The sequence below is a fragment of the Oryx dammah genome, unplaced genomic scaffold, assembly GCF_014754425.2.
Source record: "Oryx dammah isolate SB20612 unplaced genomic scaffold, SCBI_Odam_1.1 HiC_scaffold_11210, whole genome shotgun sequence".
NCBI classification, from domain to species: Eukaryota; Metazoa; Chordata; class Mammalia; order Artiodactyla; family Bovidae; genus Oryx; species Oryx dammah.
This window is the reverse complement of record NW_024080603.1, coordinates 2,227,991-2,242,318: the sequence shown is the minus strand read 5'-3', so window position 1 is coordinate 2,242,318 and position 14,328 is coordinate 2,227,991. Positions and strand designations below refer to the sequence as shown.

General features: G+C 35.9%; 1 protein-coding gene across 2 annotated transcripts in view; it reads right to left on the bottom strand.

Annotated features, from left to right (window-relative positions):
• LOC120860953 (ceramide transfer protein) overlaps window positions 1–14,328 on the bottom strand; it is a 122,519-nt gene that overhangs the window by 38,825 nt on the left and 69,366 nt on the right. For both annotated transcript variants that reach the window (XM_040236663.1, XM_040236662.1), the window contains 3 exons: window positions 10,285–10,368; window positions 5,882–6,039; window positions 1,437–1,529 (listed from right to left, as the gene is read on the bottom strand). In XM_040236663.1, the coding sequence (XP_040092597.1) occupies window positions 1,437–1,529; window positions 5,882–6,039; window positions 10,285–10,368 (335 nt within the window). The remainder of the gene's footprint in view (window positions 1–1,436; window positions 1,530–5,881; window positions 6,040–10,284; window positions 10,369–14,328) is intronic.

Below are 14,328 nucleotides of genomic sequence, written 5' to 3'. Positions count from 1 at the left end.
ATGGGGAAAGAAGCTGATTTCAGACATTGTTCAAACATAAAGGTGAGGCAATTAGAACAGTTCATGCTCTGCTATGGACAAGACCTCACAGTATACAGGACAAACTAAAATCTTTCACCAGTCAAGTTCTCCGAGTTTTCCTCTGTAGGTTGCTTTTATTTAAAAAAACAAAACAGAATTAGAGACTTCGGGAGAAATATCAATATCCTCAGATATGCAGACGACACCACCCTTATGGCAGAAAGTGAAGAGGAACTAAAAAGCCTCTTAATGAAAGTGAAAGTGGAGAGTGAAAAAATTGGCTTAAAGCTCAACATTCAGAACACTAAGATCATGGCTTCTGACCCAATAACTTCATAGCAAATAGATGGGGAAACAGTGGAAACAGTGGCAGACTTTATTTATTTTTGAGCACTCCAAAATCACTGCAGAAAGTGAATGCAGCCATGAAATTAAAAGACGCTTACTCCTTGGCAGGAAAGTTATGACCAACCCAGACAGCATATTAAAAAGCAGAGACGTTACTTCGCCAACAAAGATCTGTCTAGTCAAGGCTATGGTTTTTCCAGTAGTCACATATGGATGTGAGAGTTGGACTATAAAGAAAGCTGAGCACCGAAGAACTGATGCTTTTGATCTGTGGTGTTGGAGAAGACTCTTGAGAATCCCTTGGACTGCAAGGAGATCCAACCAGTCCATTCTGAAGGAGATTAGTCCTGGGATTTCTTTGGAAGGAATGATGCTAAAGCTGAAATTCCAGTACTTTGACCACCTCATGCGAAGAGTTGACTCATTGGAAAAGACTCTGATGCTGGGAGGGATTGGGGGCAGGAGGAGAAGGGGGCGACAGAGGGAGATGGCTAGATGGCATCACTGATTCACTGATTTGATGGATGTGAGTCTGGGTGAACTACAGGAGTTGGTGATGGACAGGGAGGCCTGGCATGCTGCGATTCATGGGGTTGCAAAGAGTTGGACACGACCGAGTGACTGAACTGAACTGAACTAGGAGGTCCAGTGGTTAAGACTCTGCAGTCCCAATGCAGAGAGCACAGGTTCAATCCCTGGCTGGAAAATTAAGATCCCACATGCTTTACAGTGCAAGCAAAAACAATAATGCATCTATTGATTTCAAATAATAAAACTAAAAAAAAGAAAGAGTTACAAGGTAATATCAATAAGTATAACCCTCACAGGCGAGACAAAAACTTGTCCTGTAAAGAAGACAGCCTAGTAATGAGCCTTTTAAGGCTCTTTATTTAAAGTTTTGTAGGAAAAAAAATCTTTTCAGGGTAAGCCTAGCATATAGATTATAAAATATTCAAAATATTTAAAGGTTACAAAAGCACAATATAAAAATCACTTTTGTGACATAAATATATATTATGTTTTTTCTACGTTTGTCTTTTTCTAAGGCCAAAACTATAATTTCATACCTCATAATCTGGTCCTCCAAAGTGGGATTTTTTCTTAAGTTCTGTCATGGCATTTTTGTATGCGTCCTCCACTCTTCTTCTCTTCTCAGTTTCCTTTAAAAAAATAAAACCAGATGAAGAATTTATCATGTGATATGGGATTTTTTTTTTTACATTTCACCAAAATTTTATAATTTGGCCCAAAAAAATAACTCTTACTCCTGTAAGAATTTGTCTTCTGCTAAAAAAAAAAAAAAGAAAGAAGAAAAAAATGAGTATTCTTCTGCTCAAGAAAACACTTTTTTTCTGGGCCATATATCGCATACAAGCTACCATTAAGATCACCTACTAGGTAGGTTTGGAGAAGGAAATGGCAACCCACTCCAGTATACTTGCCTGGAGAATTCCACAGACAGAGGAACCTGGCAGGCTACAGTCCATGGAGTTGCAAAGAGTTGGACAGGACTGAGCACCTAACACATACACACTAGGTAGGTTATATACTTAAATGGATTAAGTAACTACCAAAGTATCTACATGTCAAAAACAAGAGATAAATCAGCATCAGAGAAACATCTATAATATATAGTCATGTGTCTGTTTCCCCCAGTAGGAGCTAAATTTATTTTGTTATAGAGAAAAAAAGCAAGTAATGGATGCCAGGAAGAAAATAACTCAATAATTGGTAAAACCAATCACTACAAAAAAGATATTCTAAGAGATGTTTCTTATACTTTCCAACTGCTGGATTAAATTATTTTAGAGCTGAAAAAGAGCTTGGATTTCTACTTTAACCTTCTGCTTTTATAGATAAAGTCTATAGCTCTCAGAATCTGCCAAAAGATCCAAGGACAAAATTTTAAAAGGCTGGCCTTGGCAACAACTTCAAACTTTCTTTTTTAGAACAATGGACTGCAATGAGTCAAATCTGATATTAAAGCCTAACAGAATTATTATAAATATAAAGAACCTAACATCTTTATTCCTTCACCTCAACTATTTAAGGATTAAAGTCCAAACAGAACTCACACAGAGCTTACCCAGTTCTAAAAACCCTACCTGATTAAGCTGGTGCAAATCAATGAATTAGTATACTAGGCCTACAAACTGATTTTTGTGTACTGAAGTGAAAAGAGGACTACAGAACCATCAGAATGGCTAATATTAAAATATAAAAAATCACTCACAAAAAAATGACAATACCAAGTGCTGTCAAGGGTGAAAAGCAATTAGAATTCTCACTTACTTGCTGGTGGGGATATAAACTGATATAACTACTTTGGAAAACTGTCTACCTCTATACACCTAAAGCTAAGTATATACCTCAAGAACTGATAATTCTACTGCTTGGTATATGCCCAAATAAAAACAGTGCATATATCCACCAAAAATACACATAACAATGCTCATAGCAGCTTTATTCTCAAGAGCCAAAATAAAAAAAAAGTCCATCAGCAGGAAAAAGGAAAAGACACAGTAAAGTCATAGAATGAAAATGCATCATACAATGAACAGTATACAGCAATACTACTATATAACAATAAAAAACAACAAATTATCATCATAAGTTACAAGATGAAGGAACTTCACCATCAGTGTTGGGGAAGGAATAGCCAGACACAGGAGTATATTTTGTATGATTCCATTTACATGCTGTCCAAGAACAGGCAAAACTTATCTATAAGGATATATTAGTAAGTTAAAACTGTGGTTACTTCTTGAGGCAGTGGTATGGTATGGAGTAGGAAGAGGCATGAAAAACCTGGGGGGTTATAAAGGTCTACATTTTGATTTGAGTAGTGGCTACAGGGGAGTATACATATATATGTAACTCATCTAGCAGTACATTTAAGATTGGTATACTTCACTGTATATATATTAAATCCTTAATTTTAAAAAGTGAACAAAACAAAAACACACAGAACGGCAATAACACTAAGTATACTTCTATAAAAGAAGGAATACTTCTTTTAAAAATTAAGTATACTTCTATAAAAGAAGGAATTATTTATACAGGTAACTGAGAAAAATCATCACCACTGAAGAACATTAATTTTAAATTATTTAACTATAAGAACAATGGATATAATGTTAGAAATCTACATAAGAGCTATTAAACATAAAATTGGAGACTATAGAGATTTACATATATATTATACATATATCTACTATATATGTATATATACTATATACTAGATAAAAATATATTAGAAATCTACATAAAAGTATACAGCTGTTAAATTGCTATTATTTTATCAACTATCACATATTTAATTGCTCTCATTAGATTTTAAGATCCTTCAAGAATGACTTCCCCTTCATTACCGTTTCCTTATTTCTAGCTTACGGTTTAGCACACAACAAGCATACAAATACTTCTTGAAATAAACACAATTTCAATTAAACCATATTGTTATCATTGTACTTTGCTTCCCAGTTATATCAATCACCTAAGTGAAGTGAAAGTAGCTCAGTCGTGTCCAACTCTTTGTGACCCCATGGACTATACAGTCTATGGAATTCTCCAGGTCAGAATACTGGAGTGGGTAGCCTTTCCCTTCTCCAGGGAATCTTCCCAACCCAGGGATCGAATCCAGGTCTCCCACAATGCAGGCAGAGTCTTTACCAGCTGAGCCAAGGATATGTTTCTTGATAAACAACTCTCTCTATTCAAGAATTTCCTAATCTTTACAGAGTGTGTGTGTGTGTGTATACATATGAGTATATATGTACATACATGTGTATGCATATATATACATACACACACTAAATATATGTGCATATACTGTATATGCACACATGCATTTATATTTCCTGTAAAATGTAACTGGGATCCTATATCAACCTTAAGAAAAAACGTGATGGTGGAAAAGGTGAATGAAACTTGTAAGAGCACTATAAATTACAGTTGTCTGCAGATTTCAATTAATAGTACCATCTTTTGTGCTCTTATCTGATTAAATATGGTACCAAATAAAGTGTTTTTTTCACAGGTTATTTGATACAGTCTCTTGGTAAAGAAAGAGAATGGGTAAGATTACCAATATTGAAGACAACTGCAAACCCATGCCCCTTTTCAAATAAGAAATTTGACTGCCAAAAAGATGGGGAAGCCATGTGTTATTCTTGATGGATTTTTTTAGGCAGTGTCATTAGAGCACATGACTGGAGATAGTGACCCTCTAGGGAAGGATTAGTAGATGGCGGCGGGACGGGGTGGGGGGTGAGGGGGTGGTGGCATGTACTTAAAAGAAAGCTACCAAAAAAGTTTTGAATAAGCCAATCCGGACAAGTTGAAAGATTCTCTTGAACCAGTAGTCTAGTGAATTTAAGGGGTTGTCCTGTTTCCTCATACTTTTTTTGTGTGCGACTCCTGTGAAAATTCACTATGATCCACAATTGAAATCGTTGATGGTGTAACAGTTTGACTCCAGAATAATAATGAAGTATCTGTATGTACCTTAAATGGATTTTTTTACTGCTTGGTTTTAAAAGAAAACATACAATCAACCTGGCTTACTTTCACCTGCACCTGAGAACATGGGAACCTTTTTTAAACATCAAGTGCTATTAAATCTATAGCCATTCTGCTATTACATCAGTGATGACACTGCTTTCCTTAGTGTTCTGCTCAAATTGCTAAGACCTCCAAATACTGCAAGCAATATGACTCACTAACGGGTGATAAGACTCTGACTGACACCTGTCCTAATATCCAGAGATGAAATATAGAAGAGTAAAACTCTTCTAATTCTGCTACTTAATCCCTCTAGACAAGCCTCTGGGCCTCAGCTGCTTCTATAAAATGATGGCACTACACTAGAACTAAATTCTCTAAGATATGCTTTGGTTCTAGCATTTTTATGATGTTAAATTATAAACAAAAGTTTTCCTACCAAACAAATTCACTGAGCCAAATTCTACTTCATACTTATCACTAAAGATTCATATTATAACATTATTATCAGTGGTGCAGCTTAAACAAAGGTAGGAAAGGTGACCATAAAGCAGATGTTCAATCAACAACAAAATGTGTGCTGAGTGACACCAGTGATGCCGGCAAACACATACGGCCATGAATGCAGCAAGTTGATATTTAACTTTATAAACTGGTACTTTTTATACACACCAAGTAGTTCATATAACTTAGGTATACTTTCATGAGTTAGACAATAAAGCTAGGAAATGTTAAATGGTTCATACTTCTATTTCAAAGCATTACTATTATCATTAGAAAAACTTTTATGTTAAAAGCCAATGAAGAATGCATATTATACAATAACCAAATACATTACCAGTGAATCTCATTAGAAAAATGAATTTAAGATGTTCTAAAGTTCTAGAGGATTAGTACCACCTACTTCTAACAATCCAAATGATCTTTCCCTAAGAAGTTAGGTTTAAATGTTTGATTGGTATATAAACAAAATCTGATTATTTTTTAAAAAATAAAAAGAGAATCTTACCTTGTCCATTCTCTTTTGCCAGCTGTCCTCACGTTTTACCATGAGCTCAATACAATGAGAAAGTGTAGCAAGGATTCCGGCAGTAGTCGCTTTAAAGGTTATCGCCTCACCTTTAAAGTCTATACCATTAATTCCTTTTGGTGTTACATGTGGAAATACTGGGGAAAAAAATTATTCACTATAAATCTTTATAACAAAGAAATCATTCCTCACTACAACTTAAAATTAGATATTTTTTAGAGCAGAACTTTCTTTTTTTTTTAGAGCAGAACTTTCAAAATGGAGTTGCCTTCCTGTTGGCCAACACTTAAAAATTTCCATCCATCTCTACAAGCAAAGAAGCTTGAGACAACATATGTACTCTCAAGTCCTTTTCTCTGAATTCTGTTTCCCGAAATCTATTTGCTATGCTGTACCCAGTGAATAAGTGGTAAGAGAAGTAATAATTTAATAATAACAGATAGCCTAGAGTGAGACCTAATTATGGCAAGAACTATCTTATATTTTGAGAAACCCTGAATTTAAAAGAAAAATCTGAGGAGAAACTGCTGAAATGAATAAGGTAACATAATAAACTTAAGTAAATGTCTGAATATAATTCTGGGACCAATGCATACATAAAAATGGTTATGTTCATATATTATAATTTTAATTTAAAGTTAGTCTTTGAATTAAATGAACAATCTTAAAAACACTCATAAGATGCAAATAGACAGAATAATACCTTTAAGCTTTATTCATTTATTTTTGGGCCATAACGTGCAGTATGTGCAATCTTAGTTCCCTGACAAGGATTCGAACCCATAACCCCCTGCATTGGAAGCGTGGAGTCTTAATCACTGGACAGTCAGGGAAGTCCCACAGCACTACAGTTATAAGAAACCATTTCAACAGAACTCTTATAAGTGAAATAATACTTCCAACTTTAAAAACTCATAATGTAGATATGACAGCAAAGCCACAATCCAAAAATAAACTGACAAACTAAACTTTATCCAACTTGAAAATTTCTACTCTTGAAGGCACTGTTAAAAGAATGAGAGTTGCAGTTGTGGGATAAGTAAGTCTAGAGAGCTAATCTATAGTTAATAATAAAATAATGGTAACTGAGAAAATATGCTTATGAACTTGACTGCAGTAATCATTTCACCATAATCATATACACCAAATCACTATATTGAACATCTTAAATATGTTGCTGTTGTTTAGTTGCTCAGTTGTGTCTGACTTGCTTCGATCCCAAGGACTGCAGTCCACCAGGCTCCACTGTCCATGGTATTTCCCAAGCCAGAATACTGAAGTGGGTTGCCATTTCCTTTTCCAGGGGATCTTCCTGACTTAGGGACTGAACTCACACCTCCTGCTTGGCAGGTGGATTCTTTACCAATGAGCTACCTGGGAAGTCTCACCTCAAATATATATAATATCCATAAAAAAATTTTTTTAAAGAATAATGAAACAAGCCACAGACTGGAAAAAAAATCTTTGCACAGAATACATATGATAAAGGATATATCCTTTATCTATCTATCTATATATTTATATACATATTCATATATTAATATTAATATAGATATCTCAGTATATTACTATATCAATATAATACACACTAATCTCAATAGGAAAATATAATCTAGTTGAAAACTGAACAAAAGATCTGAATGCACATTTCACCAAAGAAGAAATACGAACAGCAAATAAGCAGATAAAAAGATGCTCAACACTTATAGTTACTAGGAAAATGCAAATTAAAACTACAGTGAGATACCACTATACACCTATTAGAAGACTAAAATTTTAAAAGACTGACCACATCAAGAGTCAGTGGGGATGTGGAGGAACTTGAGCTCTCAAATATGACTGGTGAAAAGTAGTTTGGAAGGTTTTTAAAAAGTTAAATTATATACCTACCATATGATTCAATCATTCCATCTCTCCAAAGAAATAAAATATATATCCATAAAAAAACTGTGTTTGAATGTTCACAGGCAGTATTTATAATAGCTCCAAACTGTAAACAATCCAAACTTCCACCAACAGACAAATGAACTGAAGAAACCCGTCATGTCATCTGCACAAGGGAATACCACTCAGCCATGAAAAGACACTGAATAATGAGATGTATAACAATGAGAAATTTCAAACTAAGAAAGAGATCAGGCAAGAAAACTCAAATTCATTAGATTCTAGAAAATGCAGACTAATCTACAGTGAAAGAAGGGCTGTGGTTGGTTGAGAAGTAGAGAAAAAGGGAAGACAAAAGGGATGGAGGCAGGGAATTTTTGAAGGACAGTCTTGACAGAGGCGGTAGCATTATGATAATACTAAAACTGACCGAACTGTACACTTTAAATATATATACAGTGTATGGTATGTTAATTATATCTCGGTATAGCTGTTTAAAAACCTATTTTCTTTTTCACTCTTATAAAAGTATTCACTCTTATAAAAGATCATATTTATTTTATATGAAATAAGGTTTACTTCTGGACTCTCAATTCTATTCCATTGTTCTATATATCTTTCCTTGAATTCCAGAAGAACATTTACTTTTGCTTCATTGACTACTCTAAAGCCTTTGACTGTGTGGATCACAACAAAGTATAGAAAATTCTTCAAGAGATGGGAATACCAGACCACCGTACCTGTCTCCTGAGAAATCTTTATGCAGGTCCAGAAGCAACACTTAGGACTGGACATGGAACAATGGACTGGTTTCAAATTGGGTAAAGAGTACATTAAGGCTGTATACTGTCACCCTGCTTATTTAACTTATATGCAGAGTACATCATGCAAAATGCCAGGCTGGATGAAGCACAAGCTGGAATCAAGATTGCCAGGAGGAATATCAATAACCTCAGACTGCAGATGACACCACCCTTATGGCAGAAAGCGAAGAGGAACTAAAGAGCCTTTTGATGAAAGTGAAGGAGGAGAGTGAAAAAGCTGGCTTAAAATTCAACATTCAGAAAACTAAGATCATGGCATCTGGTCCCATCACTTCATGGCAAACAGATGGGGAAACAATGAAGACAGTGACAGACTTTATTTTCTTGGGCTCCATAATCATTGCAGATGGTAACTGCAGCCACGAAATTAAAAGACACCTGCCTCTTGGAAGAAAAGCAAAGACAAACCTAGACAGCATCTTAACAAGCAGGCGTGTTATTTTACTGACAAAGGTCCATATAGTCAAAGCTATGGTTTTTCCAATAGTCATCATGTATGGATGTGCGAGTTAGACCATAAAGAAGGCTGAGCAGAGAATTGATGTTTTTGAACTATGGTGCTAGAGAAGACTCTTTAGAGTCCTTTGGACTGAAAGGAGATCAAACTAGTCAATCCTAGAATATTCACTGGAAGGACTGATACTGAAGCTGAAGCTCCAATACTTTGTCCACCTGATGCAAAGAGCTGACTCACTGGAAAAGAGCTGATGCTGGGAAAGACTGAAGGCAAAAGCAGACGAGGGCAAGAGGATGAAATGGTTAGATAGGATCCCTAACTCAATGGACGTGAATCTGGGCAAACTCTAGAAGATAATGAAGGACAGGGAAGCCTGACATGTTGCAATATATGGGGTCACAAAGAGTCAGACAGGACTTAGCAACTGAAAAACAATTTGAAAATATGCCATGGCCACAGATTTTACTTCATATTCTTTCATAACTTCAGCAAAAATAAGCATAATTAGATTAACTTATTTTTCCCACAAAGGCTTATTTGTAACTTAAAAAAAGTTTTAAAAATCCATGTCAGCTTTTTCTTAGAATATATTAAAAGAAAACATTGACTATGAGTCACAGGTTTCTGTTACAACCTAACTTCTCCCAACAGATACCACATATATGTGATACCATGTGTTATTTGTCTTCAGTTTATTTCTTAGCATAATGCCTTCCATGTTTATCTGTGTTGTTAAAAACACAGATTTCTAATGAACAACTAGGAGTTCCATCCAGAAAATAACTCGTTATTAACTGATATATGAAATAAACCACTTAGTTCCTGAGTTTATGAACAACTGTGCTATGATAGCAGCTATTTCAATAATTTTCCTTTAGTAACACTGATTAAATACATTGCAACACCAGTTTATCGAGTGGAAAGAGAAATACTTTTCCAGTACTAGAAACTGATTATACCAAACACTACTGAAATAACTGGCCAATGTCTAAAATTTAGGATGAAATATCTGTCAGATAAGCTGTCGCATTATTTAACGTCAAACTGTATTTTACCTCCATGTCTTTTCCTAGAAGAAACTTTCATGTTCCAACTTAAAAAAGACTTTTTCCTATTACTCCATTAAATAATTATTCCTGTTAAATAGTTAGTTACTATGACACTTTAGAAAGTATATTTTTCCCAAATACCTTGAGGGGGAAAACTTTACTACTTACCCTTTTCTTTATTGCCATTGGTATTATGCAAGAAGTCTCCATCAGAACGTGTCGTAGGAAAGTCATCTTCATCATCTTCTACCACTAAATAAAATATATTTAAGAATATCAGGATGAAAGCACACAGAAATTAACCAGTTTATTCTTATGTTCCACTGATTAAATATCCTCTGGATACCATGACTACACGATCTTATTCATCTTTGTATTTTCGGTGCTCATCAATGGATATCCAATAAGTATGCTGTGAAATGTCTTTAAATACATTATTATAAAAACCATATGTATTCTCATTTTTGTAAGGGATAGTACTGAGATATAAATTATTCTGTCCTTTAAGTCTTCCTATCTCTTTCTCCTTACCTTAGGGAGATTTTCTAATTCTGCCAGAGACCTACAAAGACTGAAGAGGATGGTAATGGTATCAATACATAAAGAAGATACTTTATCTTGCCTCCAGGCAAGATATAATGACTTACAGTTCTGATACTGATTTTACTTCATCCCAGTATGTCTGTGCCTGGATATTCCTTTTAACTTACCCAATTCCAGGAAATACATAATCCCCTGTGTTCTTCAACATACCTCTTTCTTCTCTACAATACTCTCTTTTTACACTGCCTAACATACGAACCCTCTACACTATGTATTCTGCTTCTTAACATCAATTTCTAAACCTCAGCCACCAACCTTACTCTATATTTTTGAATGGCTTCTTCAATTTATTAGGTTGGAGCAAAAGTAACCACAGCTTTTGTATTATTGAAATTTGCTGTTTGATATTGGAATACATTCTAAATAAATGTGGTTAGGTTATATATCATTTTAATGCACATTTCTTGCTCTTTTTTTGCTAATGATTTATTACTTGTTTACTTTATATTTATTTTAAACTATGGAAATGATACTAGACAAAAAGCAAATTTGAGCAATTTTGTCATTTGAGTTCAAAATGGTTCGTAAAGCAGTGGAGACAACTCACAACATCAACAATGAATCTGGCCCAAGAACTGCTAACAAACATACAGTGTAATGGGGGTTCAAGAAGTTTTGCAAAGCAAACAAGAGCCTTGAGGATGAGTAGCCTAGTGGCCAGCCATTGAAGCTGACAATGGCAAGTGACAGCCATCATCGAAAATGACCCTCTTACAACTGCATGAGAAGCTGCTGAAGAACCAGCATCAACCATTCTATGGTCATTCAGCATTCGAAGCAAATTAGAAAGGTGAAAAAGCTTGATAAGTGGTGCCTCATGAGCTGACTGGAAATAAAAAAAAATCATCATTTTAGTGTTGTCCTCTCTTAATCTAGGCAGCAGCAACAAACTATTTCTTGATCAGACTGTGACATGTGATGAACAGTGCATTGTACAGGACAAGCAATGACGACCAGCTCAGTGCTGGACCAAGAAGCGGCTCCAAAGCACTTCCCAAAGCCAAACATACACCAAGAAAAGGCCATGGTCACTGCTCGGTGGTCTGCAGCTGGTCTGATCCACTACAGCTTTCCGAATCCTGGCAAAACCACTGTATCTGAGAAGTATGCTCAACAAATTGATCAGATGCACTGAAAACGGCAATGCTGGCAGCTGGCACTGATCAACAGAAAGGGCCCAATTCTTCTCCACGACAACGCCCGACTGTACCTTGCACAGCCCACACTTCCAAAGTTGAACAAATTGAGCTACAAAGTTGTGCCTGAACCACCACATTTACCTGAGCTCTCACCAACTGACTATCACTTCTTCAAGCATCTAGACAACTTTTTGCAGGGAAAATACTTCCACAACTAACAAGACACAGAAAATGCTTTCCTAGAGTTCACTGAATCCCGAAGCATGGATTTTTATGCTGCAGGAATAAACAAATTTATTTCTCATTGGCAAAAATGTGTTAATTGTAATGATTCTTATTTTGATTAATAAGGAAGTGTTTGAGTCTAGTCATGCTACAGTCCATGGGGCTGCAAAGAGTCAGACACGACCTGGCAACTGAACAACAATGATTTAAAATTCATGGTCTGAAATCACAATTACATTTGTACCAACTTAATATTATCTTTTGCTGAACTCTCTTTCTACAAGAGAAATCTTCACATTAAATTAATGTCTTACTTCTTGTCTATCTCCTTACGTCAGGAGCAATTTGGGTCTACAAGGAACATCTCATCTATTTTAACTCTCTCTCTAATGGAAGCAAAGCCTATTCCTATTTCTTATTCCCTCCCTAACTAAATGGAAAATAGCTTTATTCAATATTACCATTTTCTAATCAGTGGGCTATTTCATTCTTTTATTACCTGAAAAAATTGTACTTATTTATAATAATTTTCAAACCACAAGCTGCCATTATCTATTAACACTAACACCTAATATTTTATCAGCAGCTAACTGCTATTAGTATCCAACTGACATTTTTCTTTTCCATGCCCGTCATTATTCCTCCAGACTTCAATATCCATATTGTAGCTTCTGCAAATACTTTACTTTCAAGATTAATCAAATTTCCAGATTCTTCTCATCAATAATTTGCAAATAAGGTCAATTCTATGAAACGGGGTTCTCTGGTGGCTCAGAGGTTAAAGCGTCTGCCTGCAATGCAGACCTGGTTTTGATTCCTGAGTCGGGACGATCCCCTGGAGAAGGAAATGGCAAGCCACTTCAGTACTCTTGCTTGGAAAATCCCATGGACGGAGAAGCCAGGTGCTACAGTCCATGGGGTCGCAAAGAGTCGGACACAACTGAGCGACTTCCCTTTGACTTTAAGAAATTAACTACCACAAAGCTGCTCTGACTTTAAGTCATTAGTCGTCCTCAGACAAGATCCTAACCTTGGCTCAATACTACTATGATTAACTGGTCTTCAATACCGAAACTTTTGCACTTCTTTCATCTCTTCAGCATCTACCTTGGGTTACTAAAGATTTGCTTTCATCTCCCTAACCACTGAGTAGCCTCGTACTATCAAGCAGAAATTTTCAACCTCTTTATTAAAGCAAATAATCAACATATAAAACTGATGAAAACAAAAGCTCCTCTGGGTAAAAAAGTGGCCTTCCCCCCTCCCTTCCCAACCAAGGACTCCTTGTCCATACTGAAGCACCTTTAAGGGATGTCTGACACGGTTTGAAACACTGTCCTAATACAAATCTCCCATTCCTATCAGACCAGTCTCTCCCTCACCAACTCATTATCTATTATGCTAAATTCCATCTTTGGATCTTATACATTCCTGCTTTCATTATCCCTGCAATTATCCAAATTAACCATATTAATAACAGCAGCTATTACTGATTTTTTGCTACTAAGCACAGTGCTAACATACATATTCTAATTTAAATCTCACAATCATGTGCTTGTGTAACAACATCCATGTTACAGAGGAAAGAGATGTGCAGAAATTGATAAGTAATTTATTTCAAGTCATCAAACTAATAATGAATAGAAAAATAAGATCAGAACCTTTATTTTCAATACGAATATATGTCTTATTTTTGTGTGTGCGTTAATTGCTTCAGTCCTGTCTGACTCTGCAACCCTATGGACTGTAGCCCACCAAACTCCTCTTTTATGGGGTTCTCAAGTCAACAACACTAGATATTTCCTTCTCCAATGCATGAAAGTGAAAAGTGAAAGTGAAGTTGCTCAGTCGTCTCCAACTCTTCACGATCCATCCCATGGACTGCAGCCTACCAGGCTCCTCTGCCCATGGGATTTTCCAGGCAAGAGTACTGGAGTGGGTTGCCACTGCCTTCTCCAGAGCCATCTATCTGGACCTAAATGGTTAATTAAATCTTACTGAAGAGAGTGTGTGTGTGTGTGTGTGTGGCGGGGGGGGGGCCCGCCCGCAAGGGGGGCGGGGCGGGCATTCAGTCACACTAGCAATTATAATAGAATGTTTTAAATAAAAACACTGAACACTTAAAATGAGAGCTTGCTATTACCATTTCAGTGACACACAATGAAAGAAGTGTGTGATTCTAAAAATTACTTAAAGTCACAGATAATTTAGTCTTGGTAATTTAGTGAAAGTATTACTACACCTA